The sequence below is a fragment of the Bubalus kerabau genome, chromosome 17 (genome assembly GCF_029407905.1).
Source record: "Bubalus kerabau isolate K-KA32 ecotype Philippines breed swamp buffalo chromosome 17, PCC_UOA_SB_1v2, whole genome shotgun sequence".
Taxonomy (NCBI): Eukaryota; Metazoa; Chordata; class Mammalia; order Artiodactyla; family Bovidae; genus Bubalus; species Bubalus kerabau.
This window is the reverse complement of record NC_073640.1, coordinates 67,266,015-67,284,708: the sequence shown is the minus strand read 5'-3', so window position 1 is coordinate 67,284,708 and position 18,694 is coordinate 67,266,015. Positions and strand designations below refer to the sequence as shown.

Here is an 18,694-nt window from a genome sequence, read left to right as displayed (position 1 = left end):
ATCTGCCCTGTGATGCAGGGGATGTGTGTTTGATGCCCAGTCAGGGAACTAAGATCCCACAGGCTGCAGAGCAGCTAAGCCTGTGAGCAGCAACCAAATGAATAAATAAATAAAAATAAAATTATATTTAAAAAAAGAACATGTGACTACATTGGGCCCCCCACCCCGTGACAACCTGCGAATAGCCCCCACCCAAAGACCCTTAATTTCACCACATCTGCAGTGTCCCTTTTGACATGGAGGTTCTGGGTAGCGTTGCAACACTGTATATAGAGGGCTGTTACTCACCCTGCCTCCTGGACATCACTGAGTCTGATCTTTGAGCCAGAAATCCTTGCTTTCATGCACTGTCTCACAGAAGAGACTTGGAAATAAACATGGGTTTTTGTTTTGCTTTAATATTTAACTCTTTATTGAATTTGTTACAATTTTGCTTCTGTTTACATTTTGGTTTTTTGGGCCATGAGGCATGTTGGATCGTAGGTCCCCGACCAGGGGTTGAACTCACAGCCCCCATATTGAGAGGCAAAGTCTTAACCACTGGACTGCCAGGGAAGTACTTGAGAATAAATGTTTTAACACTCTTTTCAATTTAGAAGAGGACATGATTCAAACAGAGATGATACTTAATAAATTTTGCTTATGTGTAATGTGTAAATTCCTTAGAGCGGTGGTTCTTGCAGGATGGGAAATGGGTCTAGGGCTAGGAATGCTGAATTTTTTTCCTTCAATATAGCCCTTGTGAAAGTGAAAGTTGCTCAGGCATGTCCAACTCTGCGGAATTTAAAAATTCTAGAAAGCAAGTGGAGAAGGCGATGGCACCCCTCTCCAGTATTCTTGCCTGGAAAATCCCATGGATGGCAGAGCCTGGTGGGCTGCCATCTATGGGGTCTCACAGGGTCAGAGATGACTGAAGTCATTTAGCAGCAGCAGAAAGCAAGGATAAAAGCCTGAACATTCATACTGGTTTGTTGGTTTGGGGATTTAAGTTACACGGATGGTTGTCATGTTAGCAATTTTTCCTCTTTGGGTTTGGGGTTTGCTTTTTTTTGTTTCTGAGAAGAAACATCTTTCAAAGCATGAGACTAAAACAACAGAATCACAGAAAGGCTAACTCACCCCCTGTTACAGTTGAGCTGATGAAATAGTTTGGGGACTTCTTAGCTCCAGGCTGTTTAAGTAAATAATAAATACCCTTGCACTTAAACCTCCATGGATAGTGCACAGAAAAACAGAGACACTAACTGATCACGTGCTCTTCAGTCTCACCTCTGCCCCAAGACTCGACTCAGAGCTCTCTGCCATTGGCTGCTGTTCCCTCACCAAAGTCCCCTCCTTCTGCCTGTTCCTTACTTTTTCTCTGTGTCAGCATAGACCTAACTTTCCTTGGGTGTTTTCTCTGAATGCCTTCTCAGAGTCGGCTAGGTGTCCCTGTCATGTTCTAAATAACAGCTGAGTTCTGAAAAGCGGTAAGTATATGGTGAGCCATTTGCTCTCTTTGCAGGCACTCAGTTCTGCTCTCATAGGGCTTCCCAGGAAGCACTAGGGCTGAAGAAACCACCTGCCCATGCAGGAGATGGAAAAGACCCAGATTCAATCCCTAGGTCAAGAAGACTCCCTAGAGAAAGAACTGCCAACCTACTCCAGTATTCTTGCCTGGGAATTCCCATGGACAGAGAGGAGCCTGGTGGGCTACAGTCCACGGGTCACACAAGGGGTCAGACCTGACTGAGCACACATACAGCACAAAAGCAGGAGCGGTGATGTACGACCTTATGAGCAAGGCCATAAATCTATGAAACTTAGTTTGAAAAAGCAAAAGTGTGAATTTTAACTCATTTCATGGGTTACAAAATGCTAATTTTCTTTGGTTTTTTTTTTTTCAGTCATTTAAAAATCCTGAGGCCATGCAAAAACAGACAGTGGGTGTTAGAACTCAGTGATCCTCTCTTACAATCTTTCCTCCAAACTGTTGAGTCCAAGTAACTTGAGAGCAAAGACAAGCTAAACAAAGCATCTGGAGATGGTTCTCCTAGAAAGCACTGATGGAGGTGTTCTCGGGATTCCCTTTCGATGCCCTGGATGGAGGGAAAGAGGTGGGAGGAGGGAGAGAAATGATACAAAGATAGAGGACATTAGACATTGACAGATACATAGATGAGTAAGTGAAAAATGATATATATAAACAATGGATAGGGACTTCCCTGGTGGTCGAGTGGCTAAGACTCCATGCTTCCAATGCAGAGGGCATGGGTTCAATCCCTGGCCAGGGCACTAAGATCCCACATCCACAGGGTGTGGCCAAAATTAAATAAATAAAATAGTCTATTTCCAGGCTGTCTCAAAAAATAAAAATAGGGAATTCCTTTGTGGTCCAATAGCTGAGACTCCTTGCTCCCAATTCAGGAAACCTGGGATTGGTCTCTGGTCAGGGAACTAGATCCCACCTGCGGCAGCTAAGAGTTTGCCTGCTGCAACTGAAGATCCCGTGGGTCACAGCTAAGACCTGGTGTGGTAAGATAAACACACAAATAACTGGATATTTAAAATAAAATAATAGATGATTGCCTGATAGACAGTAGAGAATGAATAGATGGTAGATAGATACAAACAGATTATTAATAGATAAATGACATCTAGATGTAGATATAGATAAGTGATTATTGTTGCTGTTGTTTAGTCCCTGAGTAGTGTCGGACTCTTTTTGAGTCCACGGACTGTAGCCCACCAGGCTCCTCTGTCCATGGGATTCTCCAGGCAAGAACATTGGAGTGGGTTGCCATTTCCTGCTGCAGGGGATCTTCCCAGCCCATGGATAGAACCCACGTCCTCTGCATTGCAGGCAATACTTCACCACAAGCCACCATGGAAGGCTGTAGATGGTAGAATTAGACAAATAAATGGTAGCTAGGTGAAAATGGCAACCCACTCCAGTATTCTTGCCTAGAGAATCCCAGGGATGGGGGAGCCTGGTGGGCTGCCATCTATGGGGTCGCACAGAGTCGGACATGACTGAAGCGACTTAGCAGCAGCAGCAGCAGGTAGATGATAATAAATGATCGATAGATAATAAACGCATGATTGATAGATGATAGATGATAAATAAGTAGATAATAAAATGACAGATAATGATAGATAGACATGGATATTTGTATTCTCCACAGTGTCAGAAGAAAGAAAGCCCTGTCTAACCGCAATGGACACGAGTGGGAGCAAACTCTGGGAGACAGTGATGGACAGGGAAGCCTGGCATGCTGCAGCCCGTGGGGCCTCAAAGTGTCAGACGTGGCTGAGTGACTGAACAACAAAAACCTCTTGCTCTGAGTTGGAAACTTCAGTCGTCTCCTCAGTCCTCAGGGAAGCCCTCCTGAGCCACAGGCCTCTGAAGTTTCAACCCCGACACCATGGTTCTCTCCACCCAGCCATGACCCAGTAAGCCCACAGAGGATAAGTTCAGAACAATGTCCTCATAGTGTCAGCGACGTCTGTATGCCCCACTCCAGACCCAGGAGGAAGAGGATGTGAACTGCCTTCACTACAGGGCTGAGAACTGAAAGCAACTGCACAGCTTCCTGTAAGTGTGGGTCACTCAACGGAGCAGTGTGCCTTTCATTAGAGGAGCAGGGCTGAGGCCGGTGGGCAGCCTGAATGCGGGATCATGTCCATGGTTCCTCCCTCACTGCTCTGTCTTGGTCAGTCTGGGAGAGAGGGTTAGGTACAAATAGATGGCTAAGGAGGGCAGGGCTGGTGGTTCTTTCAGGAGGGGCTGTTCTCACCAGGTGTTTCTTTCTAGGGTTGTGTCTGAGCCAGAGCACTTGGGCACAGAAGGGTGAGTGTTCTGTGTGATAGTCCTGAGGACCCAGCAGGGTTTAAGCCAGATATCAGGTCTCTTGGCGGCTGGAAAGAGGGGACTCAGACTCTAGAGCGGGGGCTGTAAGAGGAGGAGAAATAGAAGGGTGGAGGGAGAAACGCTTGTGTGTCTATTACCTGTTCCCTGTGTTCTAGGAAATCTCCCCCCGCCTCGTATCACAGCTCTGCCTGGATCCACAGTTCCAGCTAAGAGTCCTGTGACCATCCTGTGTCAAGGACCTAAACAAGCTGAGGGGTACAAGATATCAAGAGTGGGAAGTCCTGAGGCCATGGACAAAGAGGAACAGATCACGCCCAGGACGACCAACACTTTGAGTATCGCAGAGATGATATTTGACAAGACAGGGCTGTACCACTGCTCCTATCAAAGAGGAGGCCGCTGGTCCCAGTTCAGTGACCCCCTGCAGCTGGTGATGACCGGTGAGGGGGACACAGAGGCAGCAGAGCCCGGACTGACCCCTCTGCAAAGGGAAGGACCAGGCTTCGGGGACAGGAAGCAGGAGGACCAAGCCTTGCCCTTGGGGAGGTCTCCGGGACGATGCTGAGAGACTTCCTCAAGGGGGAGGGGGCGAGGAGGGGAGAGAGACCAGAACCACGTCTGCTCCCAGGGGACAAAAAGGGACAATGCCTACGTGACCCTTCCCTTCATCGCTGAACTTCCTTCTTTCTCAGGAGCTTATGACAAGCCCTCCCTCTCCAGCGTGGCTGGCACAGTGGTGGCTCCAGGGGAGAGTGTGAAGTTGCAGTGTTTCTCCAAAATCAACCATGATGTATTTATCCTCACCAAAGAAGATGGAGATCACGTCACCCAGAACCAAAGCTGCACCCCCCAGCATGGAGGACGCCAGACCATCTTCCTCTTGAATCCAGTCTCCTCCACACAGGCGGGGACCTACAGGTGCTACGCTGCCTTCCGCGAATATCCCTACGTGTGGTCTCAGCCCAGTGACCCACTACAGCTTCAGGTCCAAGGTGAGGAAGAAGCCCAGTCCACACACCTGTTCCCCGCCCTGGGGGCTGACTCTGTGCGGTTAAAGCACTGGCTGGGGAAGAGGACCGCAAGAGGTGGGTGTGTGAGCACCATCGGCTTAGACACGCACCTCTGAGGGACGGGCTGGGGACGGGCCATGTGGGTCCCTGGGACTCTGGGAGGTGAGAGCCTGACTGGGGGGAAATAAGGAAGACCTCTCCCACTTCACCTCTGTTTTCGGGAACTACTGACTCTCCCAGCAGCACACAGCCCAGACGTTCAACTGGTGAGTGACTGAGTTTAGGTGGAAAACTGAGAAGAGATTCTGTGTTCCCATCTCTCTGACCTGGAGTGTTAACCACATGGATGCAGATGTATATGTTATATATTATATGGATGTACCTGTGTGTTAGTTACTCAGTCGTGTCCGACTCTGCCACCCAATGGACTGTAGCCCACCAGGCTCCTCTGTCCATGGGATGGCCCAGGCAAGAACACTGGAGTGGGTTGCCATTCCCTTCTCCAGAGGATCTTCCTGACCCAGGGATTGAACCCTGGTCTCCTGCACAGCAGGCAGATTCTTTACTGTTTGAGCTACAAGGAACTCCAGGTATATATATGTATTTTATATATATGTAACTATTATTAAATATTATATATGCTTTGCAGAGAAATATTTACATAGACTATATTAATACATTGTTATATGCATTTTCATTTTTGTTAGAATAAAAATGTGTCACATAATGACTGATTGGGAAAAATGGAGTCACACACTGTAACAGAACAAGACTGACAGATGGCGCTAGTGATTTAGAAGAGGGCTCAACAAGCAAGTCCCTCGTGGGTGTATTTTTAACAAACACTGGGATGAAATCAGAGGGGTGATCCTTGTAGAGAGCACAGGACAGGCAGAGGAACCAGCCCTGGGCCAAGACCCAGAGGTAGAGACCCGCTCAGGAGCTCATGGGTAACAGACACCAGCGTGTCTGCTGCTGGGGAATGGTCAAATCACAGGAGATACCAAGCGAGGAGCAGGCCAGGCTCTGGGCAAGGACTGGCAGCCTCCAGCGCCCCAGTCCTGTCTTTCTTGACCCCAGAAGTCCAGTATCAGCACAGCGCCCATAATGACAGGAGGAAAGAAAGGTGTTTAATGCTTACCCCAAGGGAGTGGGCTGGGCGGGCTTCCCATCAGGTCCAAAGGTCTGCAGAAATGAGCTTGAGTTTTAGGGTCCTTTAGAGGCATGGACAGCTTCCCTGGTAGCTCAGTGGTAAAGAATTTACCTGCCAAGTAGGAGACCCAGGTTCAATCCCCAGGTCAGGAAGATGCCCTGGAGAAGGGCATGGCAACTCACTCAATACCCTTGCCTGGGAAATCCCATAGATGGAGGAGCCTGGTGGGCCACAGTCCATGGGGTCACAAGGACACAGCTGAGTGACTAATCAACAACCACCAACAGGAATCGGCCCTTCTACCTCTTCTCTCTCAGCGCCTACCACTTGGCATCCTTCCGTGGAGACTCAAGTCCGCCTGAGCCTGGCTGCCCTGCTTCTCCTGGTCATGGTCATCCTGTTGGCTGAAGCCTGGTGCAGCCGGCGGGGGTATCCCTCAGTGAAGTCAGATGAGCCCCCGCCCCAGTGGACTGACAAGCACCATTGACCCTCCGCTGGCATCAAAGCTCTGTGCTCACCTGTGGGGGCGGCGGTTCCAGGGCCCTGGCTGGGTCACCCGTCCCATGCAGCAGTGTACTCGCTTCCTGTCGAACCTGAAACAATGTATCAGAGGCACCGTGGACGAGAGCAGCCCATTGTGAATTCTCTTTCAGTTCTAGAGAGCAGAAGTCTAAACCCTGTCCCCAGGCCTGCACTACTTGCTACTTTCCCGTTGGTGTTCTTGCCTTTTCGAGCTTCTAGACTCTGCCTGTGCTCCCTGTCGTGGAGCTCCGTCCTCCAGACCCAGGAGGGGAGCACCTCTTCTCCTCTCTGACCTCTGCTTCCTTCCCGCCTTCTTGCCTCACACACCCCCACCCTCCTGCTTCCTTTTTAAAGAACACTTGTGGGGCCTTCCCGGTGGTCCAGTGGTTAAGAATCTGCCCTGTGATGCAGGGGATGTGTGTTTGATGCCCAGTCAGGGAACTAAGATCCCACAGGCTCCAGAGCAGCTAAGCCTGTGAGCAGCAACCAAATGAATAAATAAATAAAAATAAAATTATATTTAAAAAAAGAACATGTGACTACATTGGGCCCCCCACCCCGTGACAACCTGCGAATAGCCCCCACCCAAAGACCCTTAATTTCACCACATCTGCAGTGTCCCTTTTGACATGGAGGTTCTGGGTAGCGTTGCAACACTGTATATAGGGGGCTGTTACTCACCCTGCCTCCTGGAGATCACTGAGTCTGATCTTTGAGCCAGAAATCCTTGCTTTCATGCACTGTCTCACAGAAGAGACTTGGAAATAAACATGGGTTTTTGTTTTGCTTTAATATTTAACTCTTTATTGAATTTGTTACAATTTTGCTTCTGTTTACATTTTGGTTTTTTGGGCCATGAGGCATGTTGGATCGTAGGTCCCCAACCAGGGGTTGAACTCACAGCCCCCATATTGAGAGGCAAAGTCTTAACCACTGGACTGCCAGGGAAGTACTTGAGAATAAATGTTTTAACACTCTTTTCAATTTAGAAGAGGACATGATTCAAACAGAGATGATACTTAATAAATTTTGCTTATGTGTAATGTGTAAATTCCTTAGAGCGGTTGTTCTTGCAGGATGGGAAATGGGTCTAGGGCTAGGAATGCTGAATTTTTTTCCTTCAATATAGCCCTTGTGAAAGTGAAAGTTGCTCAGGCATGTCCAACTCTGCGGAATTTAAAAATTCTAGAAAGCAAGTGGAGAAGGCGATGGCACCCCTCTCCAGTATTCTTGCCTGGAAAATCCCATGGATGGCAGAGCCTGGTGGGCTGCCATCTATGGGGTCTCACAGGGTCAGAGATGACTGAAGTCATTTAGCAGCAGCAGAAAGCAAGGATAAAAGCCTGAACATTCATACTGGTTTGTTGGTTTGGGGATTTAAGTTACACGGATGGTTGTCATGTTAGCAATTTTTCCTCTTTGGGTTTGGGGTTTGCTTTTTTTGTTTCTGAGAAGAAACATCTTTCAAAGCATGAGACTAAAACAACAGAATCACAGAAAGGCTAACTCACCCCCTGTTACAGTTGAGCTGATGAAATAGTTTGGGGACTTCTTAGCTCCAGGCTGTTTAAGTAAATAATAAATACCCTTGCACTTAAACCTCCATGGATAGTGCACAGAAAAACAGAGACACTAACTGATCACGTGCTCTTCAGTCTCACCTCTGCCCCAAGACTCGACTCAGAGCTCTCTGCCATTGGCTGCTGTTCCCTCACCAAAGTCCCCTCCTTCTGCCTGTTCCTTACTTTTTCTCTGTGTCAGCATAGACCTAACTTTCCTTGGGTGTTTTCTCTGAATGCCTTCTCAGAGTCGGCTAGGTGTCCCTGTCATGTTCTAAATAACAGCTGAGTTCTGAAAAGCGGTAAGTATATGGTGAGCCATTTGCTCTCTTTGCAGGCACTCAGTTCTGCTCTCATAGGGCTTCCCAGGAAGCACTAGGGCTGAAGAAACCACCTGCCCATGCAGGAGATGGAAAAGACCCAGATTCAATCCCTAGGTCAAGAAGACTCCCTAGAGAAAGAACTGCCAACCTACTCCAGTATTCTTGCCTGGGAATTCCCATGGACAGAGAGGAGCCTGGTGGGCTACAGTCCACGGGTCACACAAGGGGTCAGACCTGACTGAGCACGCATTCAGCACAAAAGCAGAAGCGGTGATGTATGACCTTATGAGCAAGGCCATAAATCTATGAAACTTAGTTTGAAAAAGCAAAAGTGTGAATTTTAACTCATTTCATGGGTTACAAAATGCTAATTTTCTTTGGGTTTTTTTTTTAGTCATTTAAAAATCCTGAGGCCATGCAAAAACAGACAGTGGGTGTTAGAACTCAGTGATCCTCTCTTACAATCTTTCCTCCAAACCGTTGAGTCCAAGTAACTTGAGAGCAAAGACAAGCTAAACAAAGCATCTGGAGATGGTTCTCCTAGAAAGCAGTGATTGGGGTGTTCTCGGGATTCCCTTTCAATGCCCTGGATGGAAGGAAAGAGGTGGGAGGAGGGAGAGAAATGATACAAAGATAGAGGACATTAGACATTGACAGATACATAGATGAGTAAGTGAAAAATGATATATATAAACAACGGATAGGGACTTCCCTGGTGGTCAAGTGGCTAAGACTCCGTGCTTCCAATGCAGAGGGCATGGGTTCAATCCCTGGCCAGGGCACTAATATCCCACATCCACAGGGCGTGGCCAAAATTAAATAAATAAAATAGTCTATTTCCAGGCTGTCTCAAAAATAAAAATAGGGAATTCCTTTGTGGTCCAATAGCTGAGACTCCTTGCTCCCAATTCAGGGGGCCTGGGCTTGGTCTCTGGTCAGGGAACTAGATCCCACCTGCGGCAGCTAAGAGTTTGCCTGCTGCAACTGAAGATCCCGTGGGTCACAGCTAAGACCTGGTGTGGTAAGATAAACACACAAATAACTGGATATTTAAAATAAAATAATAGATGATTGCTTGATAGACAGTAGAGAATGAATAGATGGTAGATAGATACAAACAGATTATTAATAGATAAATGACATCTAGATGTAGATATAGATAAGTGATTATTGTTGCTGTTGTTTAGTCCCTAAGTAGTGTCGGACTCTTTTTGAGTCCACGGACTGTAGCCCACCAGGCTCCTCTGTCCATGGGATTCTCCAGGCAAGAACATTGGAGTGGGTTGCCATTTCCTGCTGCAGGGGATCTTCCCGACCCATGGATAGAACCCACGTCCTCTGCATTGCAGGCAATACTTCACCACAAGCCACCATGGAAGGCTGTAGATAGATGATAGAATTAGACAAATAAATGGTAGCTAGGTGGAAATGGCAACCCACTCCAGTATTCTTGCCTGGAGAATCCCAGGAATGGGGGAGCCTGGTGGGCTGCCGTCTATGGGGTCGCACAGAGTCGGACATGACTGAAGCGACTTAGCAGCAGGAGCAGCACGTAGATGATAATAAATGATCAATAGATAATAAACGCATGATTGATAGATGATAGATGATAAATAAGTAGATAATAAAATGACAGATAATGATAGATAGACATGGATATTTGTATTCTCCACAGTGTCAGAAGAAAGAAAGCCCTGTCTAACCGCAATGGACACGAGTGGGAGCAAGCTCTGGGAGACAGTGATGGACAGGGAAGCCTGGCATGCTGAAGCCCGTGGGGTCTCAAAGTGTAGGACATGACTGAGTGACTGAACAACAACAACCTCTTGCTCTGAGTTGGAACCTTCAGTCGTCTCCTCAGTCCTCAGGGAAGCCCTCCTGAGCCACAGGCCTCTGAAGTTTCAACCCCGACACCATGGTTCTCTCCACCCAGCCATGACCCAGTAAGCCCACAGAGGGTAAGTTCAGAGCAATGTCCTCATAGTGTCAGCGACGTCTGTATGCCCCACTCCAGACCCAGGAGGAAGAGGATGTGAACTGCCTTCACTACAGGGCTAAGAACTGAAAGCAACTGCACAGCTTCCTGTAAGTGTGGGTCACTCAACGGAGCAGTGTGCCTTTCATTAGAGGAGTGGGGCTGAGGCCGGTGGGCAGCCTGAATGCAGGATCATGTCCATGGTTCCTCCCTCACTGCTCTGTCTTGGTCAGTCTGGGAGAGAGGGTTAGGTACAAATAGATGGCTAAGGAGGGCAGGGCTGGTGGTTCTTTCAGGAGGGGCTGTTCTCACCGGGTGTTTCTTTCTAGGGTTGTGTCTGAGCCAGAGCACTTGGGCACAGAAGGGTGAGTGTTCTGTGTGATAGTCCTGAGGACCCAGCAGGGTTTAAGCCAGATATCAGGTCTCTTGGCGGCTGGAAAGAGGGGACTCAGACTCTAGAGCGGGGGCTGTAAGAGGAGGAGAAATAGAAGGGTGGAGGGAGAAACGCTTGTGTGTCTATTACCTGTTCCCTGTGTTCTAGGAAATCCCCCGCCTCGTATCACAGCTCTGCCTGGATCCACAGTACCAGCTAAGAGTCCTGTGACCATCCTGTGTCAAGGACCTAAACAAGCTGAGGGGTACAAGATATCAAAAGTGGGAAGTCCTGAGGCCATGGACAAAGAGGAACAGATCACGCCCAGGACAACCAACACTTTGAGTATCGCAGAGATGATATTTGAGAAGACAGGGCTGTACCATTGCTCCTATCAAAGAGGAGGCCGCTGGTCCCAGTTCAGTGACCCCCTGCAGCTGGTGATGACCGGTGAGGGGGACACAGAGGCAGCAGAGCCGGGACTGACCCCTCTGCAAACGGAAGGACCAGGCTTCGGGGACAGGAAGCAGGAGGACCAAGCCTTGCCCTTGGGGAGGTCTCCGGGACGATGCTGAGAGACTTCCTCAAGGGGGAGGGGGCGAGGAGGGGAGAGAGACCAGAACCACGTCTGCTCCCAGGGGACAAAAAGGGACAGTGCTTACTGACCCTTCCCTTCATCGCTGAACTTCCTTCTTTCTCAGGAGCTTATGACAAGCCCTCCCTCTCCAGCGTGGCTGGCACAGTGGTGGCTCCAGGGGAGAGTGTGAAGTTGCAGTGTTTCTCCAAAATCAACCATGATGTATTTATCCTCACCAAAGAAGATGGAGATCACATCACCCAGAACCAAAGCTGCACCCCCCAGCATGGAGGACGCCAGACCATCTTCCTCTTGAATCCAGTCTCCTCCACACAGGCGGGGACCTACAGGTGCTACGGTGCCTTCCTCGAGAATCCCTACGTGTGGTCTCAGCCCAGTGACCCACTGCAGCTTCAGGTCGAAGGTGAGGAAGAAGCCCAGTTCACCCACCTGCTCCCCGCCCTGGGGGCTGACTCTGTGCGGTTAAAGCACTGGCTGGGGAAGAGGACCGCAAGAGGTGGGTGTGTGAGCACCATCGGCTTAGACACGCACCTCTGAGGGACGGGCTGGGGACGGGCCATGTGGGTCCCTGGGACTCTGGGAGGTGAGAGCCTGACTGGGGGGAAATAAGGAAGACCTCTCCCACGTCACCTCTGTTTTCAGGAACTACTGACTCTCCCAGCAGCACACAGCCCAGACGTTCAACTGGTGAGTGACTGAGTTTAGGTGGAAAACTGAGAAGAGATTCTGTGTTCCCATCTCTCTGACCTGGAGTGTTAACCACATGGATGCAGATGTATATGTTATATATTATATGGATGTACCTGTGTGTTAGTTACTCAGTCGTGTCCGACTCTGCCACCCAATGGACTGTAGCCCACCAGGCTCCTCTGTCCATGGGATGGCCCAGGCAAGAACACTGGAGTGGGTTGCCATTCCCTTCTCCAGAGGATCTTCCTGACCCAGGGATTGAACCCTGGTCTCCTGCACAGCAGGCAGATTCTTTACTGTTTGAGCTACAAGGAACTCCAGGTATATATATGTATTTTATATATATGTAACTATTATTAAATATTATATATGCTTTGCAGAGAAATATTTACATAGACTATATTAATACATTGTTATATGCATTTTCATTTTTGTTAGAATAAAAATGTGTCACATAATGACTGGTTGGGAAAAACAGAGTCACACAGTGTAACAGAACAAAACTGACAGAGGGGCTAGTGATTTAGAAGAGGGCTCAAAAAGCAAGTCCCTCGTGGATGTATTTTTAACAGACACTGGGATGAAATCAGAGGGGTGATCCTTGTAGAGAGCACAGGACAGGCAGAGGAACCAGCCCTGGGCCAAGACCCAGAGGTAGAGACCCGCTCAGGAGCCCATGGGTAACAGAGGCCAGCGTGTCTGCTGCGGGAATGGTCAAATCACAGGAGATACCGAGCAAGGAGCAGGCCAGGCTCAGGGCGGGGACTGGCAGCCTCCAGCGCCCCAGTCCTGTCTTTCTTGACCCCAGAAGTCCAGTATCAGCACAGCGCCTATAATGACAGGAGGAAAGAAAGGTGTTTAATGCTTACCCCAAGGGAGTGGGCTGGGCAGGCTTCCCACCAGGTCCAGAGGTCTGCAGAAATAAGCTTAAGTTTTAGGGTCCTTTAGAGGCATGGACAGCTTCCCTGGTGGCTCAGTGGTAGAGAATCTGCTTGCCAAATAGGAGACCCCAGTTCAATCCCCAGGTCAGGAAGATGCCCTGAGAAGGGCATGGCAACTACTCCAGTACACTTGCCTGGGAAATCCCATGGATGGAGGAGCCTGGTGGGCCACAGTCCATGGGGTCACAAGGACACAGCTGAGTGACTAATCAACAACCACCAACGGGAATTGGCCCTTCTACCTCTTCTCTCTCAGCGCCTACTGCTTGGCATCCTTCCGTGGAGACTCAAGTCCACCTGAGCCCGGCTGCCCTGCTTCTCCTGGTCATGGTCGTCCTGTTGTCTAAAGCCTGGTGCAGCCGGAAGGGCTTCCTCAGTGAAATCAGATGAGCCCCCACCACAGTGGACTGACAAGCACCGATGACCCTCCGCTGGTATCAAACCACTGTGCTCACCTGTGGGGGCAGTGGTTCCAGGGCCCTGGCTGGGTCACCCATCCAATACAGCAGTGTACTCGCTTCCTGTCAAACCTGAAACAGAGTACCAGAAGCACCGTGGACGAGAGCAGCCTAATGTGAATTCTCTTTCAGTTCTAGACAGCAGAAGTCTATACCCTGTCCCCAAGCCTGCACTACTTGCTACTTTCCCGTTGGTGTTCTTGCCTTTTCGAGCTTCTAGACTCTGCCTGTGCTCCCTGTCATTGAGCTCCATCCTCCAGACCCAGGAGGGGAGCGCCTCTTCTCCTCTCTGACCTCTGCTTCCTTCCTCCCTTCTTGCCTCACACACCCCCACCCTCCTGCTTCCTTTTTAACGAACACTTGTGGGGCCTTCCCGGTGGTCCAGTGGTTAAGAATCTGCCCTGCGATGCAGGGGCTGTGTGTTTGATGCCCAGTCAGGGAACTAAGATCCCACAGGCTGCAGAGCAGCTAAGCCTGTGAGCAGCAACCAAATGAATAAATAAATAAAAATAAAATTGTATTTAAAAAAAGAACACAGGTCTACATTGCCTGCCCCCCGCCCATGACAACCTGTGATAAGCCCCCACCCAAGACCCTTAATTTCACCACATCTGCAGTGTCCCTTTTGACATGGAGGTTCTGGGTAGCGTTGCAACACTGTAATTAGGGGGCTATTACTCACCCTGCCTCCTGGAGACCACTGAGTCTGATCTTTGAGCCAGACATCCTTGCTTTCATGCACTGTCTCACAGAAGAGACTCAGAAATAAGCACGGGTTTTTGTTTTGCTTTAATATTTAAGTCTTTATTGAATTTGTTACAATTTTGCTTCTGTTTTACATTTTGGTTTTTTGGGCCACGAGGCATATTGGATCGTAGGTCCCCGACCAGGGTTTAAACTCACAGCCCCCTCATTGAGAGGCGAAGTCTTAACCACTGGACTGCCAGGGAAGTACTTGGGAATAAATGTTTTAACACTCTTTTCAATTTAGAAGAGGACATGATTCAAACAGAGATGATACTTAATAAATTTTGCTTATGTGTAATGTGTAAATTCTTTACAGTGGTTGTTCTTGCAGGATGGGAAATGAGTCTAGGGCTAGAAATGCTGAATTTTTTTCCTTCAATATAGCCCTTGTAAAAGTGAAAGTTGCTCAAGCGTGTCCAACTCAGCGGAATTTAGAAATTCTAGGAGGGGCCAAGATGGCAGAGGAGTAGGACGGGGAGAACACTTTCTCCCCCACAAATTCATCAAAAGAACATTTAAACGCCAAGTAAATTCCACAAAACAACTTCTGAATGCCGGCAGAAGACATCAGGCACCCAGAAAAGCAACCCAAGTCTTGGAAAGGAGGTAGGAAAAAATATAAAAGACAAAAAAAAGAGACAAAAGAGGGAGGGACGGAGTTCCATCCCGGGAAGGGAGTCTAAAAAGAGAGAAGTTTCCAAACACCAGGAAACCTTCTTACTGCCGAATATGTGCCGAGTTTTGGAAGCACAGAGGGCAACATAACAGGGAGGAAAAATAAATAAACAATTAAAACCCACAGATTGGGAGCCCTACAGTAACTCCCCCAGCGGAGAAGCAGCACAGACGCCTGCACACACCATTAGCAAGCGGGGGCTGGGCAGGGAGGTGCGGCGCGGGCTGCATCGCTTAGAGTAAGAACCTGGCCTGAATACCCTGAGCGCTATCTGAGTGAAATAATTTGGGCTAGCAAACCAGACTGTGGGATATCTACCACGTGAAAAGCCAGCCCTAACCTAAGACACCGCCAGGCCCGCGCACAGAACAAAGGACTGAACAGAGATAGCCGGCTGCAGACCTTCCCCCTCCAGTGACAGGCAGCCAGAACCGGAAGGAGGCACTCACAGCCCCGGAGAGACTTTATCTATAAAACTGTAAGCAGGCTTCTTGGCTAACTAAAACTTCTTGGGGGTCTGGACGGTCAACATCTGCCTGAGAAGGTGCGCTGGTTGTACACCTAGATAACCGAGCGGTGGGGAGGCGATAAGTCGCAGCAATTGCGCTCGCCAAACACCTCATCACCTGAGCTGCTCGGAGCTGGGAAGGGCACAAAACGCAGGCCCAACCGAGTCTGCGCCTCTGAGGACTACCCGAGTGCGTGAACCTGAGCAGCTTGGACCTGGGAGGTGCAGGCAGCCCAGGGCCGGCCACGGATGGTTCCCGGCGGAGCAACCTAGAGCCTGAGCAGTGTGGGCAGGGAGGCTACACGCGCCATGAGCGGGGGCAGACCCAGTGTGGCTGAGGCACTGCGAGCGCATACCAGTGTTATTTGTTTGCAGCATCCCTCCCTCCCTCCCCACAGCACGACTGAACAAGTGAGCCTAAAAAAAAAAAAAAAAGTGTCTTCCACCGTCCCCTTTGTGTCAGGGCGGAAACCAGACACTGAAGAGACCAGCAAACAGAAGAAGCTATAACAGAGGGATCACCTTGGAAGCTACAGGCAATAGATTAAAACCCTGTGGTTACTACCGACTACGTAGGAAGGGGCCTATAGATCTTGAGAAGTACAAGTCGGACCAAGGAACTAGCCAAAAATGAACTGAACCCACAATGCTCACAACAAAACCGGAGGAAGTCCTAGATATATTTTTACTATTTTTACAATCATTCTTTCTTTCTTTTTTTTTTAAATTTTTTAAAAAAAATTTTAAGTCCTCTATTATTCCTTTAATTTTCACTTTTATAACCTATTACTTTGCAAAAAAAAAAAAAGACCCTATTTTTTTACAGCAAACTTCATATATATATTTTATATAATTTTTTGACCTTTTTATTTTCTTCTTTTCTTTAACATTGTATTTTTGAAATTCCAAACTCTACTCTAGATGTTTAATTTTAGCTTTTTGGTATTAGTTATCAATTTTGTACCTATATTTTCTTTATAATTTTTGTGACCTTGTTTGTTTTTGTTTGTTCGTTTTTTCTCTCTTTCTTTTCCTTCTTCTTTTCTTTAACATCGTATTTTTGAAATTCCAAACTCTACTCTAGATTTTTAATTTTTGCGTTTATGTATTTGTTACCAATTTTGTACCTTTAAGAACCCAATCTTCAGGACCCATTTTTCACTAGGGAGCAAGATTACTGGCTTAACTGCTCTCTCTCCCTTTGGACTCTCCTTTTTCTCCACCAGGTCGCCTGTGTCTCCTCCCTAACCCCTCTCTACTCTACCCAACTCTGTGAATTTCTGTGTGTTTCAGACGGTGGAGAACACTTAGGGAACTGACTACTGGCTGGATCTGTCTCCCTCCTTTTCATTCCCCCCTTTTATCCTCCTGGCCACCTCTGTCTCCTTCCTCCTTCTTCTCTTCCTCTGTATAACTCCGTGAACATCTCTGAGCAGTCCAGCTGTGGAGTGCACATAAGGAAGTGATTACTGGCTAGCCCACTCTCTCCTCTATTGATTCCACCTCATCTGATTTGGGTCACCTCTAACTCCGTCCTCCCTCTTCTCTTCTCCATGTAATGCTGTGAACTTCTCTGGGTGACCCTCATGGTAGAGAAACTTTTCATCTTTAACGTAGATGTTTTATCAATGGTGCTGTATAGAAGGAGAAGTTCTGAAACTACTGTAAAAATAAGACCAATAACTGGAAGCAGGAGGCTTAAGTCCAAACCCTGACTCCAGGGAACTCCTGACTCCAAGGAACATTAATTGACAGGAGCTCATCAAACGCCTCCATACCTACACTGAAACCAAGCACCACACAAGTGCCAACAAGTTCCAGGGCAAGACATACCAAGCAAATTCTCCAGCAACACAGGAACACAGCCCTGAGCTCCAAGATACAGGCTGCCCAAAGTCACCCCAAAACCATAGATATCTCATAACTCATTACTGGACACTTCATTGCACTCCAGAGAAAAGAAATACAGCTCCACCTGCCGGGGACCAGCCCCAGCTGATCCAGGGTATTCGAAGGAGAGACGGCTAGGCGAGGGTCAGGGAATAACTGCTTAATTACACTTTAATTAAGGATACAAAGAGTTAATAGAATAAGGATAGCTCAGTGAGGAAATTCAGTGGAGAAAAGTGGCTGAAATAAGGATAGCTCAGTAGGAAAATTCAGTGGAGAAAAGAAGCTGAGTGGCTTGGTTTACGCGGAAAATCAATATAACCCGTGACACCAGGTTAGCTCTGACCACGGAGGCCGCAGGCGCCCTCTCGAATAGCGGAAGGTGCCCCACCTTAGACACCTTCTCGAGTGGGTCTTAGAAGCCCAGGCAAATAAATGGTCGCAGAGGACATCCGCGCTCCAGATGGACGCTCAGCTGGAATTTGGGAGAGAGAGTGACATGGGGAGACCAAGTTTCAGTGAACAAGGCCCGCACTTTATTTTCCAAAGTAGTTTTTATACCTTAAGGTATGCATAGAGGATAATGGGGGAAGGGGTAGAGTCATGCAGCAAGCCAGGCTTTCTTCCTGCAAACTTATCATATGCAAAAGTTCAGGTGATTGACATCATCTTCTGGCCCGGAGGCCTGTTAACATTTTAAGAAACTTATCTTTCTCTAAAGGTGATTATTCCAAAGTCAGGCGCCAGCCTTCCAAAAAGCATTGGACAAAGCGGCATTTTACATTTCTATACACCCATTATATCAATCAATACACTGCCAAGGACACAGTAGGTAAGGAGTATGGAGACTTAGCAGCAAACATTGGCCCAACAAGTGAAAAACCCTTCACCAATACATTTTCTAATCAATCTTTTAACTACTCAAAGGAATCTGTGTTTAGGCAGTTTAGAACATCTCCTGCCTCTCACAGTTGGGAGGCTCTGAACAATCACACGTGGCCGGAAAAACCTATTCAGGCAGGCTAGAGGATTTCCAAAGGAGTTTGTAGGTTAAACACTGTCACACCCAGGAATTATTAACTGGAGCTGTAAGCTAATTCTTTTTCCAGAGAGAGGTAGTGGGAGACAGCCCCCCGGAAAGTCAGAGGTGTAGGTGAAAGCACAAAGCAGAAAGTAGGCAGACTCTGGTTTTGGGGGTAGATGCTCGAGAATTTCCAGGGGGACTCCTGAGGCTCGATCCCGCCTTTGCGTATGCCGAGCCTCCTTCCTCATGACCTTTGTCATGGGCGGAGTGCCTCACGCTGGCTCCCGGCAGTGATAGAATTCCAGTTGAGCTATTCCAGATCCTCACTCAATATGCAATATGCCGGCTCCCAGCATCTCCCCCTTTTTTATTTCTTAAAACAGCCAGATGCAGCTCA

General features: G+C 48.2%; 2 protein-coding genes across 5 annotated transcripts in view; both read left to right on the top strand.

Moving 5' to 3' along the window:
• Nucleotides 1-18,694, top strand: part of LOC129632424 (NACHT, LRR and PYD domains-containing protein 2-like) — a 241,784-nt gene that overhangs the window by 159,084 nt on the left and 64,006 nt on the right. The window lies entirely within an intron of this gene.
• Nucleotides 470-11,900, top strand: LOC129630752 (leukocyte immunoglobulin-like receptor subfamily A member 6). Its single transcript, XM_055551244.1, has 6 exons — nt 470-479; nt 4,006-4,290; nt 4,543-4,941; nt 10,722-10,757; nt 10,934-11,215; nt 11,467-11,900. The coding sequence occupies exons 1-6, from the start codon at nt 470-472 to the stop codon at nt 11,898-11,900; spliced, it is 1,446 nt and encodes a 481-aa protein (XP_055407219.1).